The sequence below is a fragment of the Poecilia formosa genome, unplaced genomic scaffold (assembly GCF_000485575.1).
Source record: "Poecilia formosa unplaced genomic scaffold, Poecilia_formosa-5.1.2 Scaffold3, whole genome shotgun sequence".
In the NCBI taxonomy this organism is placed as follows: Eukaryota; Metazoa; Chordata; class Actinopteri; order Cyprinodontiformes; family Poeciliidae; genus Poecilia; species Poecilia formosa.
Window position 1 is genome coordinate 2,221,248 of NW_006799942.1, and position 19,274 is coordinate 2,240,521.

The window sequence follows — 19,274 nt, forward strand, 5'->3', positions numbered from 1 at the left end:
GTTTGTTTGTTTGTTTGTTTATTTATTCATTCTGATATCAGATGTTGTCTTTAATAGAGAAGCAAATACTCCTTTTGCAATACATGCGCATGCACGTATTGCAACATCATAATAAGGTTCCGTCACCCAACATTATCAATGGCCCCCATCTGGCCACCCCTTTCAAAACTTTCTGGACGTGCCCCTGCAAGTACTGTCCCGTGTGGTGCGTGTGTGCGGCTCTCGCTCTCTCTGTGTGTGACAGGCGTCAAAAATCCCGCCGAAGGAGCTCTGATCAGCAGCTTCTCCACGCAGTTGTCCAACGCTCAGATGCGCAAAGATCCCAGAGACAGACCGAGGTGACAATGGGTGGAGAGTTCCTCATCTCCTGATTGTTAGAAAGAAGCGCGTCGCTTTCAGCGCGGACTGACTCGACTTTACGTCATAATTTGAAGCTTTTAGACAACCAGTAAATGAAAAGATGTGGATAACTCGTAGTGCCGAACATTTAAGCGGTGTTTTCTCTGTTTGGAATCAGTGGGGTTCGCATTACGTAGCGCTGCTGTGTTTATTGTCTTCGCCAGTCAGGACAGATGACGCCTGCCCGTCTTCTTGCAGCTGTGCCAGGGACTCGGGGACCGTGACCTGCTTACCTGATGGGGGCCAAACCGATCGACCTTCGGACATACCAACATGGACGTCCACTTTGATACTTAGAGGTAGAAACATCTCAACTTTACCTCAAGGCGCGTTCACTGTCAACGGCACCGAGTTGGAAATGGTGACACTCTCGCTTTCCTACAACGGGATACAGACTATTGAGCCGTACGCTTTCCTGGGACTCACCCGATTACATTTGTTAGACCTGAGCCATAATCAGCTGGAAACTATCTCATCCAGGGCTTTCCACGGACTGACGGAGCTGCGCTCTCTTTTTCTCAATTACTCTGTTTCGCCCGATGCCACAGCGCAGCTTTCATCCGCGCTTAGTGCGCAAAGTTTGCGGAAGCTCCACAGACTGGAGCTGGCGGGGAATAGACTAAAGTCTATACCCATGGAAAGGTTAGATATGTATAACTTGCACTTTTTAGTCCTCATAAATAACTCAATTGAGTACATTGGGAGAGAAAACATATCTAGTTTGTACCAGCAGAGACGAATACGCGTCTACTTGGCTTTAAATCCGTTTCGATGCAACTGCGAACTGGAAGTGTTTTACTACTGGTTAAAAAACTCATCGCAGTGTCAGGATGCTGAGCGGGTGTTTTGCAGTGAGCCGGAAGCGCGGAGGGGGGTCCCCGTGGAGAAGCTGCGGGGAGAGGACGTGGACTGTATGAACGAGAACCTGGAGGCAGTCTCATACGTGTTCCTCGGCATAGTGCTGGCTCTGATCGGAGTGGTGTTCCTCATGGTGCTGTATCTGAACCGGGGAGGCATCAAACGGTGGCTCAATAACATCAGAGAGGCGTGCAGGGACCAGATGGAGGTTTACCACTACCGCTATGAGCAGGACTCAGACCCCAGGTTGGCCAACGTGGCTGTTTAGCTCAATGCTGGTGCGGAAGGATAGAAGAGACAACGATGAATCAAGATGCTCATGAAAAAGGGGAGAAAACTGGTCTTTAACTTGAAAGTCTTGGTGAAAGCAAGAGACAAGTGTGTCTCAGTGAAATAGAACATCACTGACAGTTAATTTCAATAACAATTTTTATGGTTAGAGCTTTTGGGTAATGAAAATCTAAATTTCAGTTTCCCAGAAAACTGTCAGGAGGAAAACTTTAAAGTTATCCAGTCACTGATACAAGCTACAAAAGTTCAGCTCTAAATAAGATGGTTGTTAGGAGAATCCCCTTTTCAAGCATATTATTAAAAAGTTAAGTGGAAGGATAACATGCAACAGAAAAGGTGCACAAGCAACACCAAGGAAACCACACACAGATGTATCCTGGACATTGTCTTCAAAAGTGACCTCCTGCTTTGCATTGTGCTGAAAACAAGCAGCGGATTCCCTCTGGACACACACATGTATGAGCAAGAACCTGGAGATGGTTTTATGCCTGTTGATCTGCATAATGCTAATCCAGATAAGAGTGATATTTTGATGATTCTGTATCTCACCTAGGAAGAACCAGAAGAACCTAGAACACAATCGCAATGAGCAGGACTCAGATCCCAGGCCGGCCAATGAGGTTGTTTCACCGGGGCCAGTCTGAGTATAAGAGGAGCCACAAGCTGAATTTGATTTGCTGGGCCTACTTACAAATAAGACCAATGTTCACCACAGCATTAATGTGTTCATTTGTATGAACATTTTGCATGTATGAGGACATGTTTTAGGTTTAGTGAGTCAAATATGACTCCCCTAAAGAGACTGTCGGTCAGTTTGCATTGTTTATGTAAGAAATTGCATTTGACATGAAGTGTTTCTGGACATGACTGTTGTACATATCTAGTAGAAATTCGGTTATTTTTCTGATTTACTCATCTGCTCTTGCAGTCATGTTTTGTGTATAGTGACCTGTATTGAAGCACTAGTTGAATTATGCTGTGCTTACAAGACAATATTCAAAAACTATGAATTATTTGTTGAGATTTATTTTGCAAACAATTGCAATGTCAACAAAAATATGAATTAAGCTCAAACATTTACAATAACTCAATAAACTACAATAGAAGGATTAATTTATGGCTATCCAGCTATAAAAGCTTATGACTTTTGTTAAGTCTTAAAACATGCTTCAAAACTTTTATTTTACATTTGAACAAAGAAATATGAATTATTTAGAAAACATGGGATCTTGCTAAACTCCCCATGCTGGCATTGGGAGCCCTTAACAACGGATTACTTCTCTTACGCATTTGGAAAGTTTTATGTTTAAATACTCTAGATAAATCAGGCTTCTGTTGTGATGTGAAATAACAGAAGAGGCAAGAAGTCAGGATTTCATAGAATTACATTTGGAATCAAGATTATGAAAAATATAAGGGGCAGAAAATGGGTTCTTTGTAGTTATTTCTAGATGGAGATCCAGACAAGTAAATGACTTTTCTGATAATGCTTTCACAACTGAAATGTAAACTTCTGAGGAGAACTGCAGTTTTCATAAAGACGGCTTAATGAGATGGATTTTTCAATCTGAAAAGCTCAAATAAAATTGTGACTCAGCTACTGTTATTCTTAGAAAAGTAGTTTGCTGCAGGCTCACAAGCCCTGCAGGGAGAGCAAGATTATTCTGTCTTGGTTTATTAGGTGGAGTGCAAATTATAAGAGAGAGATGACATTAGCAGGCTGGTGTATTTATCAGAGTGCCATGTTTGTTGTAAGAAGTACAGCTGAAATAAAATTTATCTTATACAACTTGAAATGGATTTTAGCAACACTTTTTGGGAGGGAACATGTATTATTTCAGGTTAGTTTATGTCTAAATTAGTAGTTAGATATTAAACATTAGAAAATTAGATTTTAAATGTGGTTTTGTTCATAACCATAGTAAATCATAACACTAGCTTCTTTTGGACCTGTGCTGGGACATTAATTTAATGTTTTTATAAAGACCTGATTGTGTCTTTAATAAAGGCGAAGATGATGATGATGATGATGATGATGATGATGATGATGATGATGATTAAATGATGTTTTGTTTCACAGCTGATTAAAAAGGTTTGAGTTTTCATTTTGATGCCACATCTAAACTTTGCTTAACCAAAGCAAAAAAAGTGAATAAATAGCTTCTTTTGCATTTGCTAAAGTTTCTTCACTTCTCTTTTCCACATTTTGTTTTGTAATCACTACAAAATTTGACACGTTTTATTGGGAATTTATGTAAATGGCCTGAATTTTATCTAGTTCAGAAAACTCCAAATCCCTTTACACTATGCAGTCATTCGCCCATTCACTCACACGCTGATGGTGATAAGCTACATCGTAGCCACATCTGCTCTGACTGACAGAAGCAGGGCTGCACACAGTCGGTGCCACTGGGCTTTCTGACCATCACCAACAGGCGAAGGCGGATGCACTGTCTTGCTCAAGGACACAATGACTGACACCAACAGAGAAGCTGGGTTTTGAACCAGCAACAGCACAAATCCTTATCTCCTGAGCCACAGCTGCCAACAAAATATACACCAACAAAAACTAATATTTGTGAAATGGAAATGGAATTATACATTAATTTTCAATATACTGTATTACTTAAAAAACTGCATGTACAGCTACAGGTTCTTTTGGGTAGAAATGAGTTTTCTTCCTTTGATGTAATCTATTTAACTTAATTCAATTTCCCACAGGATCATTTTCCTATAAGTTTCTGAATAGGGGAGGAGCGCCATATTTATATCCCATAAAAACGTTAATTACACATAAAAAGTTCCAGGATACTAATCGACTTAAATAATGAAAGTATAAATGAAAATAGTTGCGGACGTTACAACACTGCAGATTTAAAGTCTTCCATGCAACGCATGCAATAAGTATGAGTGAAGGTAACTTTAGTTTTTCTCATGCCATTGGTCAGAGTTCTCCAACTCCAGTCCTTGAGAGTTATGTCCTGTATGTCCTGCAGCTTTTAGATGCATCCCTGCTCAAATACTCATGAATCATGGGAATCATTCATTGCCTGGCCATTGCCAAACATGACATTGTGAATCCACCATTTGCTTCAGATGTGTTGGAGCTTGTATGCATCTAAAAGCAGCTGCAGGATGACGGCTCTTGAGGACTGGACTTGGAGTCCTCTGCTCGAGATCAAAGTGTTTTACTGAGTCAGCATCATAGGGGCACCGTTACGTAGTAATTGTATAAGAATGTGACACCATGTCAGCTGTGGAGGGACTACTGTAGCGTTCACTGTCCTGTTGTGTGTGAAGGTTCAAGAGATAACCTAATCATCAAGACAGCCTTGTCAAAGAATACAAGCATTCGTGTGCAGTACATTCATGTTCCTCTTAACAGGAGGCTGCAGCAGCTCTGCAAGACTACTCTGAGTCCAGCAGAAAAGCAACCTTTAGTTTTCTCTTCAAAAAGCATTTCATAACTCAGACAAATGATCCAGATGTAACTTACGGGTCGCTTTGATAAGAGCCTGATCAGAATCTCCTAATGCCACAGAAGGGAGATTCATTCTTTCCTGCATAATCTTATTTAGCAGAGAATGCGCTAGGCAATCCTTTATGAAAGGAAAAGAGATAATAACATCCCACAGCTCCTAGCTGCGGCACCATTCATTGAGAGGCTTATTTCTTGTGCAGTTGCACAGTTTGAAATGTTCAAAAATAATTCTGAGTAACAGAGCGAACTCCTTTAGTGATGTTTCTTTTCAGCAAGTCATCAAAAACCTGCTGAGTTCCTGAAGTTGATTTGATGAAACTTGTTTTATGTCCTATCACATTTTGTTCAATGTTCTCCTTACTCTGCCTAGCTTATTGGGTATGACGATGGCTGCTGGTGAAATTAATATTGGAGAGATTTCATAAAAAAAATAAAAAATAAAATAAAATAAGGGTGTGGCATCACACTATCCATTGATGTCCCTGAAAAATCTTGTGAATCATGGTCAGCCTTACAACCTAAAGTGATAGAACTGTCAGAAAAGCAGGCAAGTACATGGCTTTTTGGAAAATCCACACAAAGTCCTGTTTGCAGTTCTTCCAAAATCTGTGGAGGGAACTCAGCAAACGTGGAAGAAAGCAGGACATGTTTGCTGAACAAAACAAAACCTTTGGGCCATATGAAAAATGCTTTGTGTGGCAGAAAACTACCACTATTCATCACCCTACAAAGTGATGACATCAAGGGCAGAGTGAAAATCCGTGCCACACTTTTAGAATTTTTATTCCTGAAACCTTCTGTAAAAAAAAAAAAAAGGTTCTGATCAAACTTGCCTTTTAGATAAATATGTGCCACACACAATCCCAATAGTTGGAGGTTGTTATGTGACAAAGCGTGGGTTTTGTTCCTAAGATGTCTAGTCATAAAAAAAAACTGTGAGGCGTTCCAAAAGAAAACAGAAAATGTTGTATGAAAATGTTCTGTATGAAATGTCAATATGAGTTTTTCTTTGAAACTCTCAAACTAACTCTATGCCTATCATGCACAAAAAATCTTTATTTTTCATAGTTCTTTGGTAAGACTTTAACAACTTTTAGGGTTAGTTTTTCCTATGCCTTTGCCCAGCTTATATGCAGGAACTGAAATTGTTGCTAACTTTAAACTAAACTTTGTTATGATCTCAGGATCAGGTGCACATCTTCCTATTTCTCACCACATGCACAAAATAAGCAAATTATTCATTGGGCATACAGTGTCTGTAATAATGCTCATAGAATTATTACTCCAGTTGCAACCTGCACCTGGTCTGATAAATACAGACACAAGCAAAATGTTTTGTTTATTTATTTATTTATTTTTTTCATATGACATCTGCGTTGTGCAATTCAACCTTGTAGATATTTTAAGCCTGCTATAAGTCAGAGTTGTCAGAGTCAAATTTAAGGTGAATCACAATGTTTTCTAACCCCACACAATGAATGTAAATAATTCAGTACAGTGGAAAACAAAATAGCGCGTGAAATATAATGACGTGCTTCCCTACCTGAGCTGTGTTCAAATTGATATTGTGGGCTAAAACTACATTCCCCAAAGATTAATTAAAAATTTAACCTGTTTTCATTTTTGTTTACACCAGAATTTGTCATTTAGAACAGTCTTTTAAAGGTTTACACTCTACTGTACATAACTAATATCTATTCATCTTTCCTTGGTGTGCAAAAATAAAGTGATGTCTGTCAGTGCATCTTCCTTATATTGTGTCTGAGTTGTTCCTATTTTATTTGAGACTCTGTCCCATAAAGACATGGAAAACACTTTTTTCTATTGTTGGTTCAAAACATCCAGTTTATTCATACCCCCCTTACTCCTTATTTTTCCACATTTTCTTTACAAATAGTGGTTTGTCAAAGACATCTCCTGTGCCCCCGCACTACCCCAGCTGCTCGTCTTTCTTGCTCCTCTTCATTCAGGTAAATTACTTTATCCAGTTGAGTGACTTTGTAAGGAAGCAAGGACAGTGTTTTAGCTGAGCCCAGCAAACGGGGAGAGCAGCAGCAGAGAGATAAAGAAAAGGGGGGACGAGTAAAGATTCATTAGAGGGATTTTTTATAGTTCAGGCACAAAATGTCCTTGCCTTATGCAAAGCAATGACTCACCCTCTTGCTCCATGTGTGAATGACTGGGAGGCCGAAGCCTGACTGCAAACTGGACTTATCAACAAAGCATTAAAACCTTCTCTCATCTGTGGCAATGCAGTTGCTTTTTGATCTTTTAGATGTTTTTGAATAATTCACAATATGACATAATTTGTATTTTAAGTTTCAAAGGTCATCAACTGCAGAGGGACTTTCTGTTGTTGCAAATGCATCAGTAAGAGAGTCTGAATAAAGTAAAGGGGACAGTGAAGCTCTGCTTTATAGTGCGCTGTTATTGTTGTTTTAAATTGAAGGCTTTACAAAAGCATTTGTACACTTGATATCTTAAAGTTTCAGTGCAAATTTTAAGATATGTTACTGTGATTTTATGACATAAACCAACAGGATGCAAAGTCTGTTTTTCATAAAAAGAGCTCAAATCGAGTCTTTTTCACTGTTACTTTTTTGGCTACATCCATTTTCCCATCGACTCTGACCAGACTCCTTCATCGTGATAAGAACAGTTTTCATTCTACAGCTCTGTTTCAACATGGGAATGCTATTTTTAATGTGATGTGCAGTGCAACCAGGACTTTCTTATTACCACTTAGCAAGGCCAGATTTCAGCATAGCATGAAGAATAGTAGCCCTGTCACTCCACCTGGGCTGCAAATATTTCTGCAAATAACGCAGAGAAACACAACCTTGGATAGCAAACAGCTTATGATTCATATGTCAAAAACAAAAGTGCTGCCTCAACTGAGTAAATATTTCATGTTGACCTTCACTCAATAGAAGCTGCTGATTCTTCATCTGGTCATAATGTTTCTGCAAAGTAAGAGGCTTCATCTGCTCACAGCCTGTCTGTCACTATATAAACTTTGAATAGTCCTTTCATTTCCATCAGCCCGTCTACTACATTACGAGTTTTATCAGGCAAAAACATTACATAAAATCAGAGTTTAATACTTTGTTTTTCGGTTTTGGATTTTCTACTCTGACCAGTAAACTCTGCTCAGTAATCCTTCACACCTACTAAGCAAACTTTTTCATCACAGTCGTTGTTAAGAAGCATTAGGCCTTACAAGTTGATGCTGAAAAAAGTCTGCAGCCTAATGAATCATGTTGCAAAAAACCTTTTTCGGTTTTTATACTGTACATGTATGTCCCTCTCTGAAGACTTGCCAGTGGATGAGCCGTTATAATAGATTAAACCTGCCAATTACTGCCCTCTTGTGGTTAAATGGCGACACTGCAACTATTCAAAGTTCAGTGCAGTATTTATTGTCTGTTTTTGTTTAACATATTTCCTTCAGAATCATGTTATATAATAATGAAACCTCTACCACTGAAATAATCTTTTTGTTCATAAATATTTTTTTATGCAATACAAACGGCGAAGACTTTCAGAAATATATATGTATTGACAAAATCTAATTGCCTTCATTAAAAGCTAAAAGGCCAATTCCCCTTCTCTGTCTTGAGACTAATGTCTTGGTTATTAGTTTAACCTGTAACTAAGCTTTTTAAGACTACAGCAGATATAGATCCACCTTCAGATGTTTTAGAAACTCTTTGACAAAACACTTTCTGTCTTGTTGACGTTGGATCTACACTAACTGGAATTCTGCCCATTTATCATTTAATAGATATAAAAAGAACTCAAAAACCACCGAATTCATGTAGCCTAGCAGTTTGACAATGATGTGAAGTTCTGTATGAAAAGCCAACATAAGTGAAACAGTATTTGTATTATTTTTGTTCATCTGAAACTGCAGATGTACCTGCTTGTTAATGGAGAAGGTGGTTGTTTGGCAATAGAAGCTCTTTCATTTCATTCTACATCCCTTCCTATTATTTTACTTTTTTAATTGCAAGAGTGCACAACCTTCTCATGGGTTCAGATGAGATTAATTAGGCTTAAGCTTGAGCTGTAAAAGCTTTGTTTGCTCTAAAGAAGGTCATTAACCAGCATCCTTGGGTAATGACATCACAAATAGGACTCATTAGCAGGGCTCCCAGGAGTCAAAGAGGCAGGAGAGGATCATTTTATCTAGGGTCACTGAGCTCTGTTTGGTGACAAAATGCCCCCCAAGGGAATAGTGTTCATTACCAATGTCATTATTGTTGTTGAGTCATTTCCTAAACAACAACTTTATACAAAGCAGCAAAGTTTCTCTGAGGAGAATAATGAACCAGCCTTGTCTAATGGTGCATGCAATTACTGGGCTCCTATTGTTTTCTTATAACTACTCAGTGTACAGTCAGTGCTGTAAATATTAAATTTCTATTCTTATATTCTGAACTTGCCATTTTATTGTAATCCAAAGAAGTGAATAGAAAATATTTTACAGAGATTAGTAAAGATGGTATTATTCGATGCCAGAAAACTTTGATTTTCACTCAAGATTTACAGAAAATCCACAATGGGCACAATTTATACATATACATACACATACACATATACAAGATTTGACATCTGGTTTGATATAGATTGGAATTTCTTTTGAATTTTAGTTGGGGTATTGAAACAGCAGCATATGTCAAAATATAAGTACAGTATGCGTTGGGAGTTCACAAGGATAACCAGCAAAATCTTAATGGAAGTCTCTTCTTGTTAAAAGAAAGTGGTACCGCTCCAGTGTTGTCACACTTTCACATCATAGGATGTTCTTGGAATGTCAGCGACTTTTTCCAGTTGACTGGGCAGATTTTACCAATCTGCCTTTACTTAACATCTGAATCTTTTGAGTTGTATTACAAATTGTGTGAATTAGATAGCATGCAACGGAATTTGAATCTAATTTGAACTACATGTTGACTGAATTGTTTTTTTGTTTGTTTGTTTGTTTGTTTTTACAATTGGACCTGTTTCCAAAGGACATTAATATATATTATGATTTTTTTAATATCACACATAAACTACAATTAATTAATAATAAATTAATACCTTTAGTAAGTTTGAAATGTTCAGTTTGAGCTGTTTTAAAGCTTTAGAAGCATTAAACATTTTGTCTAGGACAGTAAGCACAATTACAAACTTTCTCATAGTTAAAAAACTGACTTAAAATTTGAATTAGTCAATAGTTTGTACAACGGAAACTTGGTCTTAAGGAATTAATGACTTATTAATGACTTGGCATATTCACACTCTAGACTGTATAGTAAGCATAGAAATGATTGCATTGATAATGTAATTTTCTGAAAATTCTTCAATTCTGGTTTCAAATTCACATTTCGCGACAATATTGTAATGAAATTTCGCTTCGCAGCGGAACCATTGGAACAGAGCATGTTTTCTGGTGACACTTCCGGGTTCTGCGTAAACATGTCCCCTTCCTCTCCTCGTAGTCTAGGTTGGTTATGCAAACACAATGAAGCTTTGCGCTTTATGAAAACGTGCTTTCTGCTCCACAACAGAAGGAAAATGTCCTTGATGAATTGAGCGGGCAAAACAAGAGAGGTATTTTATTTTACTTATTTATTTAATGATTATTATTTAAGCTTTTAAACGCGAGCTTATCGCCTTCCCTTAGTTAGTGGATGCAAAACTTTGTGTGAGTAGTAGTTTGTTTCTAAACTTATTGACCGTTCACGTTATGTAGAGCAAAACATTTGTAGTTACAGCTTATTTGTAATAAGAACAACACTAACTGTTCGGCGGAGACCAATCTAAAAAACTGAGTCGTTCACAGCTTTAACCCTCTGATGCGTAAGTGGGTCCTTTTTGACCCCGGGAGGTCATCTTTTTGCAATATCTTTGTAATGAAAAGTTTTCATCACTTCATATTCCAGGTATTCCTCAAGAAACATGTTACTGATATCATGCAATTCAAATTTTTAATTTACCTTTTATACATTTTAAGAAATAGCATGTTTTATGTTATTACCCCATTCTTCCGTGAGTGGGTCCAAAATGACCCGCATTCATTTCCTATGGAATTTAATGGGAATCTTGGTTTCTTACCAACTGTGACTGTCAGGAAAACATTTTTTGTGAACCAAACACACTGAGACCTAAGTCTCACCGCTGAATAATATTATTTTACACCACAAGAACTCTTACATATAAGTATTATATGTAAGTGTCTGACACCTTGAATGAGAAAACCAAGAGAGAGAATATGTTGAATGACATCCAAAACCTGTTGATCAATGTGTTCAATGTTCTTTCTTTTATCATCTCAATAAATGAAAATACAATAAATGAAATACAAATTCATAGCTATAGAAATAAATGCATAAATAAATGAGCCAGAAAAGCATAGAGTGCCTTCTCCGGGTAGGGGAGGATGTCCTGCCCCAAGTGGAGGAGTTCAAGTATTTCAGGATCTTGTTCAGCAATGAGGGAAAAATGGAGAAGGGATCGACAGGTGGATTGGTGGAGTGTCTGCAGTGAAGCGGGCGTTGTACCAATCTGTCGTGGTGAAGAGAGAACTGAACCAAAAAGCGAAGCTCTTGATTTACCAGTTGATCTAAGTTCCTACCCTCGTCTATGGTCATGAGCATTGGGTCATGTCCGAAAGAACAAGGTCACGGATACAAGCGGCCAAAATTAGTTTTTCCTGCAGGGTGTCTGGGCTCTCCCTTAGTGATAGGGTGAGAAGGTCAGATATCCAGGAGAGACTCAGAGTAGAGCCACTGCTCCTTCATGTCGAGAGGAGCCAGTTGAGGTGGTTCGGGCATCTGGTCAGGATGCCTCCTGGACGCCTCTCTGGTGAGGTGTTTAGGGCACGTCCCACCGGGAGGAGGCCTGGGGAAGACCCAGGACACACTGACGGTCTGGGAACGCCATGGGTTCCCCCAGAGGAGCTGGAACAAGCGGCTGGGAAGAGCGAACTCTGAGCCTCCTTACTTAGGCTGCTGACCCCGCGACCCGACCCCGGCTAAATGGAAGGATGGATGGATGGATGGATGGATGGATGGATGGATGGATGGATGGATGGATGGATGGATGGATCACACACATACACACACTCACATGTGTGATACACACAGCATAATAGAATAGAGACAGTAATGTTAACTAGCTCGGTTAGCTAGCTAGTTTCAAGAAATGTGCTCTTTTGCAGCCGACCCCCCATGCCCACACACACACACACACACCCACATAATGGATGTTAACATTGTCCATTATTGACATTTCATCATTGTTGTTGTAAAATTGGTGCTGTTGTCATTTTGTTTTAAAAATGTTCTACAAATTGTTCTAAAAATGCTTAAAAAAGTGAAAAATGAAAATATTTCAAACATGAAATGACTCTTGTGTGAAATAAAAGACAATAGAAAGTATTATACAAAACATTATTCTGAATCAAAATGGCAAAAGTAGCATAAAAACACACTGATTGTAACCCAGGTCAAAAAGGACCCGCTCACGGAAGACTGCATAGTCAGTTACTCACACATCAGAGGGTTAAACGAAACAAGTCCAACATTGTAAGACATGAGGCAACCTGCAGGTACATATAGGTGATTAATGGCTGACCTGTAATCCTCACAAGTCAAAGAGGTACATGAGAAGTAAAATGATAACAGTGAGGCGAGAGAATCAGTTTGCCTATTTCAGTTTTCTGTAAATGAGTTTTTATTATTGCGAGTATCACTAGTATCAAAATTTTGATGGTAAAATTTACGTTTTGCTTGTAGGAATACGGAGTTGTAGTGTTGTACCTTGTGGTGGCGCTGTCAATGAAGTAAGCAGGCAGTTGGTGCATGCTCATTGCTGTCTCTCTTTATATCGCAAATATACTTGCTCATTTACACATTGTACATGTTTTTGATATTCCATTGTATGTTAAAATAAATGTGACTGACATTTATTCTTTCAGTTTGGCCATAAATGCAGTGAACTTTGAGGGTGAGGGAGAAAGTACCGTGCCTCACTGTTAGGGGGCAGCGTTGAACCCCAAACACACAACAGGTAACAGGTGATCTTCCTCTACACATTGACTAAAAACAGTAGAAAAAATACAAAAAAATTATAGTCAGATTAGAACCAGTCAAGGTTCTAATCTATTTTTTCCAAACGTATGCAGTTGATGATTTTTAGATATGAATTCTGACCAGATCTTGTTTTTCTACTTCTTGCTGATTTTCACAGCCCGAGTCAGTGTTGTGTATATAAATAAGGAGGATGTCTTATCCTTCACCCCATGACCGCACCCGTAAAGACGACGAGGATGACCCCGTTGATCAGATGATATCCCGTACTGGCTGTGCTGAGCTGCATTATGCTGTGCAGGAGTGCATGGCTGAACATCAGGACTGGAGAGCCTGCCAGAAGCAGGTTCAGAGCTTCAAAGACTGCATGACAAATTTCCAAAATGCTCAGAAAGAACAGCGGAGAGCCCAATCGCAGACCTCTAACAAGTCAACCAGTTGAACTCACAAATCCATGTGGTTTTGGGATAAGTTCAAGAACTGTTTGTGATACTTTTAAAACAAAAGACTGTAATAAATGTCATAATAACCAATGAAAATAAACTTTGAAATGTGACGTGGCTTGAAATTTTAAATATACGACATTGATTCTCAAACAAAAACTGATGGTTCCTTAAAAAAGACATTGACTAGACAGTTTCTCATTATCCATGGAACTGCTACAAAAAAGGCCTTTTCTGCACTTTCATACATCTTTCTGTAAGAAATTAACATTTGGTAGTCTGTTGATGAGCTGCTCAATTACATGCATAACTCAAATTGATCTAAAAGAGACCCATTTCAAAACGCAGTCAAAAGGTTTTTGAACCAGAACCAAACATGGAGAAGCAGCATTCAGCTTCTACGCACCACAAATCTGGAACAAACTCAGAGAACTGCCAAAACAGAGTGGCTTTACATCTGGACTAAAAACCCACCTGTTCAGGGTTGCTTTTGAAACATAATCAACAAAACATTAATGAACAATTGTTGAGTGTGTGTTTTGCAACTTTGTATTTTTTTTTTGTTTGTTTTTATGATGTTAAGCACTTTGAACTGCCTTGTTGCTGAAATGTGCTATGCAAATAAACTAGATTGATAAATTACTTCAACATGTATTCCTATTTATTTGACTGCTAACCAATTAGACAGTTTGAAAAACAGATTTTGTGGGGAAAAAATAAAATTCTGCATAATTAATAAGTGTACCCTAGATCTAATATAATGAAGCAACTTTTTATTTCAGTTTCGGCTCTCAGTCTACTTCGGTATGTTTCAGATCTTGGCTTCTGTCTTCAGATTACCCAGATGATGAGGACATGTTTGTCCACTCTTTTTCATAAGACATTTTGTTGGATTTATTTCTATGCTCTGTTTAAGTCACTCACATACCTTTTTTTTCTGGTAAAGTCATTCTTTTGTTGATTGAGATTGATTAGGAAATGTCAAAAATTGTTTTATTTCGTTTTCAGACAGCTGAAGGTTGCAGGTCATAACCGACTAGTATTTATAGCTTCTCATAAATTGTCCCATATTCAGATTTTGATAGAGACAAAATCTATCTTTAGTTTGTGTTAAGATATAGAAAAATCTGCAGGTATTCATCTCTATAAGTTAAATTACTTTTTAAAAGTTAATGGAACTGATGTGCAAGCTTAAAGATAATGAACCGTTGGACTTCTCCATAGGCCAAATTAGTGAAATAAACAAGGTATTTCATAATAGCTTTCAAAGTTTTGAGTTAATCTCACGGGATAAACTGGAACATATATTTTATCTGGAACGCAAGTCACATTTCCAGCTGTCTGCCTGCAGCTTCTCAGATAAGCCCCGTTCAGTGCTGCGGCTAAACAACACTCATGGAACATTAGGTGAGCTGATTTACTTAGTTTTTAATATATTTTAGATATCAGTATTTCAAATAAACATCAACACTTTGTTTTTCAGACTTTACTTTTAAACAGATGCCCTCTTTCAACAAAAGCTCTGCAGATGAGNTGATTCTAACACACCTGAGCAGCTCTGCCCAGCAGCAGCAGGTCTCCTTCACTGCCGCACAGGTGTAAACCTAGCAAGAGCGTCTAGCGCTCATGTTGCGTTTAAAGGCTGCTCGGAAAAACAGGTTACCACATGTTAACAACGGATTAAACAGTTTTAACTGCTGATAAAAGTGACAGAGGACACAGATATGGGCAGTGCGGAAGCCCCTACTGTATCAAATTGACAGAAGAATAACAGAGTTGGCTATTCTAAGGTAAAAACCCAGCGCATACAGGTTCATGTTTTTTTTGTTTAGTTTTTTATCCATACCTCTTCCTGCGCCCCCCCTCCCCCTTCCGCCCTTCAATGGCATGGTGCCCCCCCTAGGGGGCGCGCCCCACAGTTTGGGAACCTCTGGTTTAAAGAAAACAACCTGAAAGCATTTTTTGCCCTTGGTTTTGGCTTTGGCTTAAAACTCACTTGCCTTGATTTCAATTCAACAAACCCACCAGACTGTGCTCATTACTTCTCAATCTGTTACTGTTGCAGAACATCTAAATAATTCATGCATAGCTGAATCCACTCACTAAGTAGCTTTTCAACCTGAAAATGTGCTACTGTTGACACACATATCCAAGAGTGCTAACCCATGTCTGTCATTTTTTTCTGAATTCAAATAATCCATTAATTTAAATGGATAACTGATGTGAATAAGAGTGAACAGAGTGTCCTCAAGCTATTTCTTTTCCATGGACATAATGGCCTCATATACTAATAAATTACTAGCTTTCTATAGATTTAAGCACAGCCACATAACCTAAATACACTACCCAAGAACATCACTCAAGTCCTGCAGCATGAATCTCCTGCCATAAATCATGACTCTTCCCCTTTAAATCAGTGTAAACAAAATAAAAGGGTTCCTTTTATGACATCTACCTTTACCTTACCTTTTTTCTTTTTTAAAAAACTGATGTAAACAACTTCATAATAAATGTTAAATGTTTACAGAAACATTTAAACTATCTGTGCCATTACACAGGGGATCTGAAAAGGCCTCTGACTGAACACACCATTACAGACTCATTGAAATTGATACTATGGATTAAAAACGGGTTACTATCTTGATGCATGGGAACATCTCTTCTTCAGTTTAGGAAGCTTATTTTTCCAATCATCTACATTACAGAAAAGATGCACAAGTCTGGACTGTCGCTTCTTGTAGATAGCTTCACTGCTGCATCTCCAGTCCAGTATGTTGTCCATGTAATAACAATTTACAGTCATCTCCTTTGTTTTGGTCAGATTCAGGATAAGATGGTCGCGCCACAAAGCAATCAGCTCTCTGGGCTCAGCTTCGGAGCTGGGCCCTGGAATGGTATTTGTTTGCGGGTTTATGTGTTTGTGTGCCGATTTGGGGTAACTTAGTGGGAAAATTCATGATGCAGTTCATGGGTGCTGGGAGTTTATTGAGAGACTGGGACTGTTTCATTCTGGGGAAGTTCTGATTGGCTGGATTGTTTGGACTTTTTTTTTTCTTTTTTAGAAATATCTCTGGATGGATTCTGGAGTTGTGACCGTGGGTCGGGGTTTCCCCTTCTACCGGATTATCTCAGGCCCAATATGAATCTACCTGCTTACCTTTCCCAATCACTTTTCATATATTTATTTTATTTTATTTTATTTTATTTTATTTAAAACATGTTTTTAAAAACAAAGAAAACAAGTAGCCAGTAGGACGTTTTTTTGTTTTTGTTTTTTTCTGAGCTGCAGCAGCATCTCCTGGATTAATTGAATCCTGCTAATCCACTTCCTTTGCTTTTGCAGATCCGTTTCAAATCTTTTTTCTGATTATACAGTCATGAAGCTTCACAGAGGCAGAGATAATGATCTTGCAAACAGACCTTATAAATTGCAGATACTTCGGCTGGGTCCTTATCACTGCTTCAAGAGTGAGATCTAGAACCTCATGTTCCTCATCATGATTGACAGATGATGTGCTTTGAATTTCTTCCTCCTCTCTCTCTTCTTTCCTTTTCCTCTGTCTTTGAAGTCTCCCGTTTTAGCTCATTGGGGATTTGGGATTACGTAACCTTTTGTAATCCATTCATCAGCTGCCGGATGTAAATGAAAATAAACATCAAGCTGCATAGCATTTAAATCCAAAATGAAAAATCTTTTTAAAATTAATCATTTCCAGCAGAAAAATATTGCCGTATTGAAAAAAAGAATTACACTGTTTGGAATAAAACATCCACTGTATCACTCTGCCACATTGTGGGGCATGATTGTAAACTAATGTTAGAAAATGACAAAAACAATGATGTGCAAGTTTTTTACTGTGTGCATACAAGGAATAATTTCAATACAAAGAATTAAATGTTTGACTTTTGAAAGTCAAGAAGGATCGACAGTCACATGGGTCTGGGCAATCATATATTATAAAATAACAAAGAAAAGCTTAAACATGAATGTGTAAATNTGGAATTAATTAGTCAAAATTACAAATTTTGCTGATGTTTATATCTTTGACGTAAAACCATAAACCAGACTGCAAAAGTAATTTACAAAGATTAGAATGTTGGTGTGATACTTTGGTTTATTTTATTTTTTAATAATTAAATGTATAATTTATAATGATATATCAAACTGAAATCTCAAAGGAATTGGTATAAAACAAAAAACATTTTTATCCCTAATTTCTTTTATTGTGGAATTCTGGCAACCCCACAATGTAAAAATAAATAAATAAATAAAAATAGCCGGCAGCTGGGGTTGCCAAAATTCCACGGTAAAAACAATTACCCTGTTGGAAATCATGTTGTTGGAATGGTTCTGTTTTGCTGCTTTCCCCCTCTTTTACCACCAGACGGTGCCAAGAGGCTGTTTTTTCGGTGGTTCCTGGATTCCTGCACACCTGCAATTAATCAGATCGTCTGGAGGAGTATATGAGGACGGAGCTGCCAACACTTGAGATCCAGAGTGTTAGCCAGTATTTGGTACTCCAGCCCTCTGAGCTTCTCACTGTGATCTCCTGTTGTGGACCTCAAGTGATATCTCCTCAGGTTATTCCTCATGATGCTGTGGACCCACTGGTTGCTAGAGTTCCACTGATACCTCCACAGTAAACCAAACCTCCTTGGATTACCCTGTCATCAGTCTCACTCGCTCCTCGCCTTCTGTGATCCAAAGCTTACCTGTCCGCCTGCCACCGCAACCTCTTCGTCGGTCAAGCAGCAACCCTCCACCTGAACCAAACCCTGGTAACCACAGTGATTCTTCCCCCTGACCTACCTCCACTCAAGTGAGACCAGTCCATTTATTCTGACACTGCCGTTTTCCACGACTCCTTTTTTTTTTCTCTTTTTTCACATTCCTGTGCTCCGGTGATCCAGATTGCAGACTTTCTTCAGAACTCTATTGTTGATCATAATTGTGTGTTTACAATAAACGTATTTAACTGATTTCTGTTCTCCGCGTGGTGTTCTGCATGTGGGTTAAGAAATTACACTCCAGGACATGTCAGTAAAATATGCTTTTTATTTTATGGTAAAACGCCGGCAGCCGGGGTTGCCGAAATTCAACTGTAAAAAACAATTGCGGGTAAAATCTGTTTTGTTTTTTGAGATAATTTGTTTCTCTCTCTTCTTTGCTTTTTCTCTGTCTTTGAAGTCTCCCATTTTAGCTCATTTGGGATTAGGTAACTTTTTGTAATCCATTCAGCAGCTGCCAGATGTAAATAAAAATAAGCATCTAGATGCATAGCATTTAAATCCAAAATGAAAAATCTTTTTAAAAGTAATCATTTCCAGCAAAAATTTTTTTACCGTATTGGAAAAAAAGGATTACACTGCTTGGAATAAAACATCCACTGTATCACTCTGCCACATTGTGGGGCATGATTGTAAGCTGTAATTATGTAAAAGTTTTTTACTGTGTGCATACAAAGGATAATTTAAATACAAAGAATTAAATGTTTAACTTTTGAAAGTCAAGAAGGATCGACAGTCACATGGGTCTGGGCATTCTCAAATCATAAGATAACTAACAAAAGCTTAAACATGAATATGTAAATTGGAAAAAACAAAGATCAGTAGCTACAGGATCTTGATAAAGCATGTTGTAAGGCAGTCCATTAAAACATGTATTTTTTTCAGATTCAACCAGTTTATTTAATTTGCAAAAGGCTGTGCGTTTCAATTAATCTA

The 19,274-nt window shown here is 38.2% G+C and overlaps 2 protein-coding genes across 6 annotated transcripts; both read left to right on the forward strand.

Moving 5' to 3' along the window:
- The first annotated feature begins 137 nt into the window (after positions 1-137).
- tpbgl (trophoblast glycoprotein like) lies at positions 138-3,344 on the forward strand. Of its 2 annotated transcripts, none has more exons than XM_016672815.1 (2): positions 138-1,532; positions 1,564-3,344. In XM_016672815.1, the coding sequence occupies exon 1, from the start codon at positions 461-463 to the stop codon at positions 1,523-1,525; it is 1,065 nt and encodes a 354-aa protein (XP_016528301.1). In that variant the 5' UTR covers positions 138-460; the 3' UTR covers positions 1,526-1,532; positions 1,564-3,344. The 2 variants fall into 2 exon arrangements, with proteins under 2 accessions (XP_016528301.1, XP_016528305.1); XM_016672819.1 differs by having other exon boundaries at positions 138-1,529; positions 1,561-3,344.
- Positions 3,345-10,461: 7,117 nt separating this feature from the next.
- coa4 (cytochrome c oxidase assembly factor 4 homolog) lies at positions 10,462-13,663 on the forward strand. 4 transcript variants are annotated; one of them, XM_007554433.2, is made up of 4 exons: positions 10,462-10,627; positions 12,814-12,860; positions 12,996-13,094; positions 13,268-13,663. In XM_007554433.2, exon 4 carries the CDS (start codon positions 13,301-13,303, stop codon positions 13,547-13,549), a length of 249 nt encoding a protein of 82 aa, XP_007554495.1. In that variant the 5' UTR covers positions 10,462-10,627; positions 12,814-12,860; positions 12,996-13,094; positions 13,268-13,300; the 3' UTR covers positions 13,550-13,663. The 4 variants fall into 4 exon arrangements, with proteins under 4 accessions (XP_007554495.1, XP_016528312.1, XP_007554477.1 ...); XM_016672826.1 differs by having other exon boundaries at positions 10,463-10,627; positions 12,996-13,087; positions 13,258-13,663; XM_007554415.2 differs by having other exon boundaries at positions 10,464-10,627; positions 12,996-13,087.
- Positions 13,664-19,274: the final 5,611 nt, after the last annotated feature.

Excerpts from the sequence above, each read along its gene's own strand:
- tpbgl (XM_016672815.1), top strand. The coding sequence starts at position 461 with ATGTGGATAACTCGTAGTGCCGAACATTTAAGCGGTGTTTTCTCTGTT.
- coa4 (XM_007554433.2), top strand. The coding sequence starts at position 13,301 with ATGTCTTATCCTTCACCCCATGACCGCACCCGTAAAGACGACGAGGAT.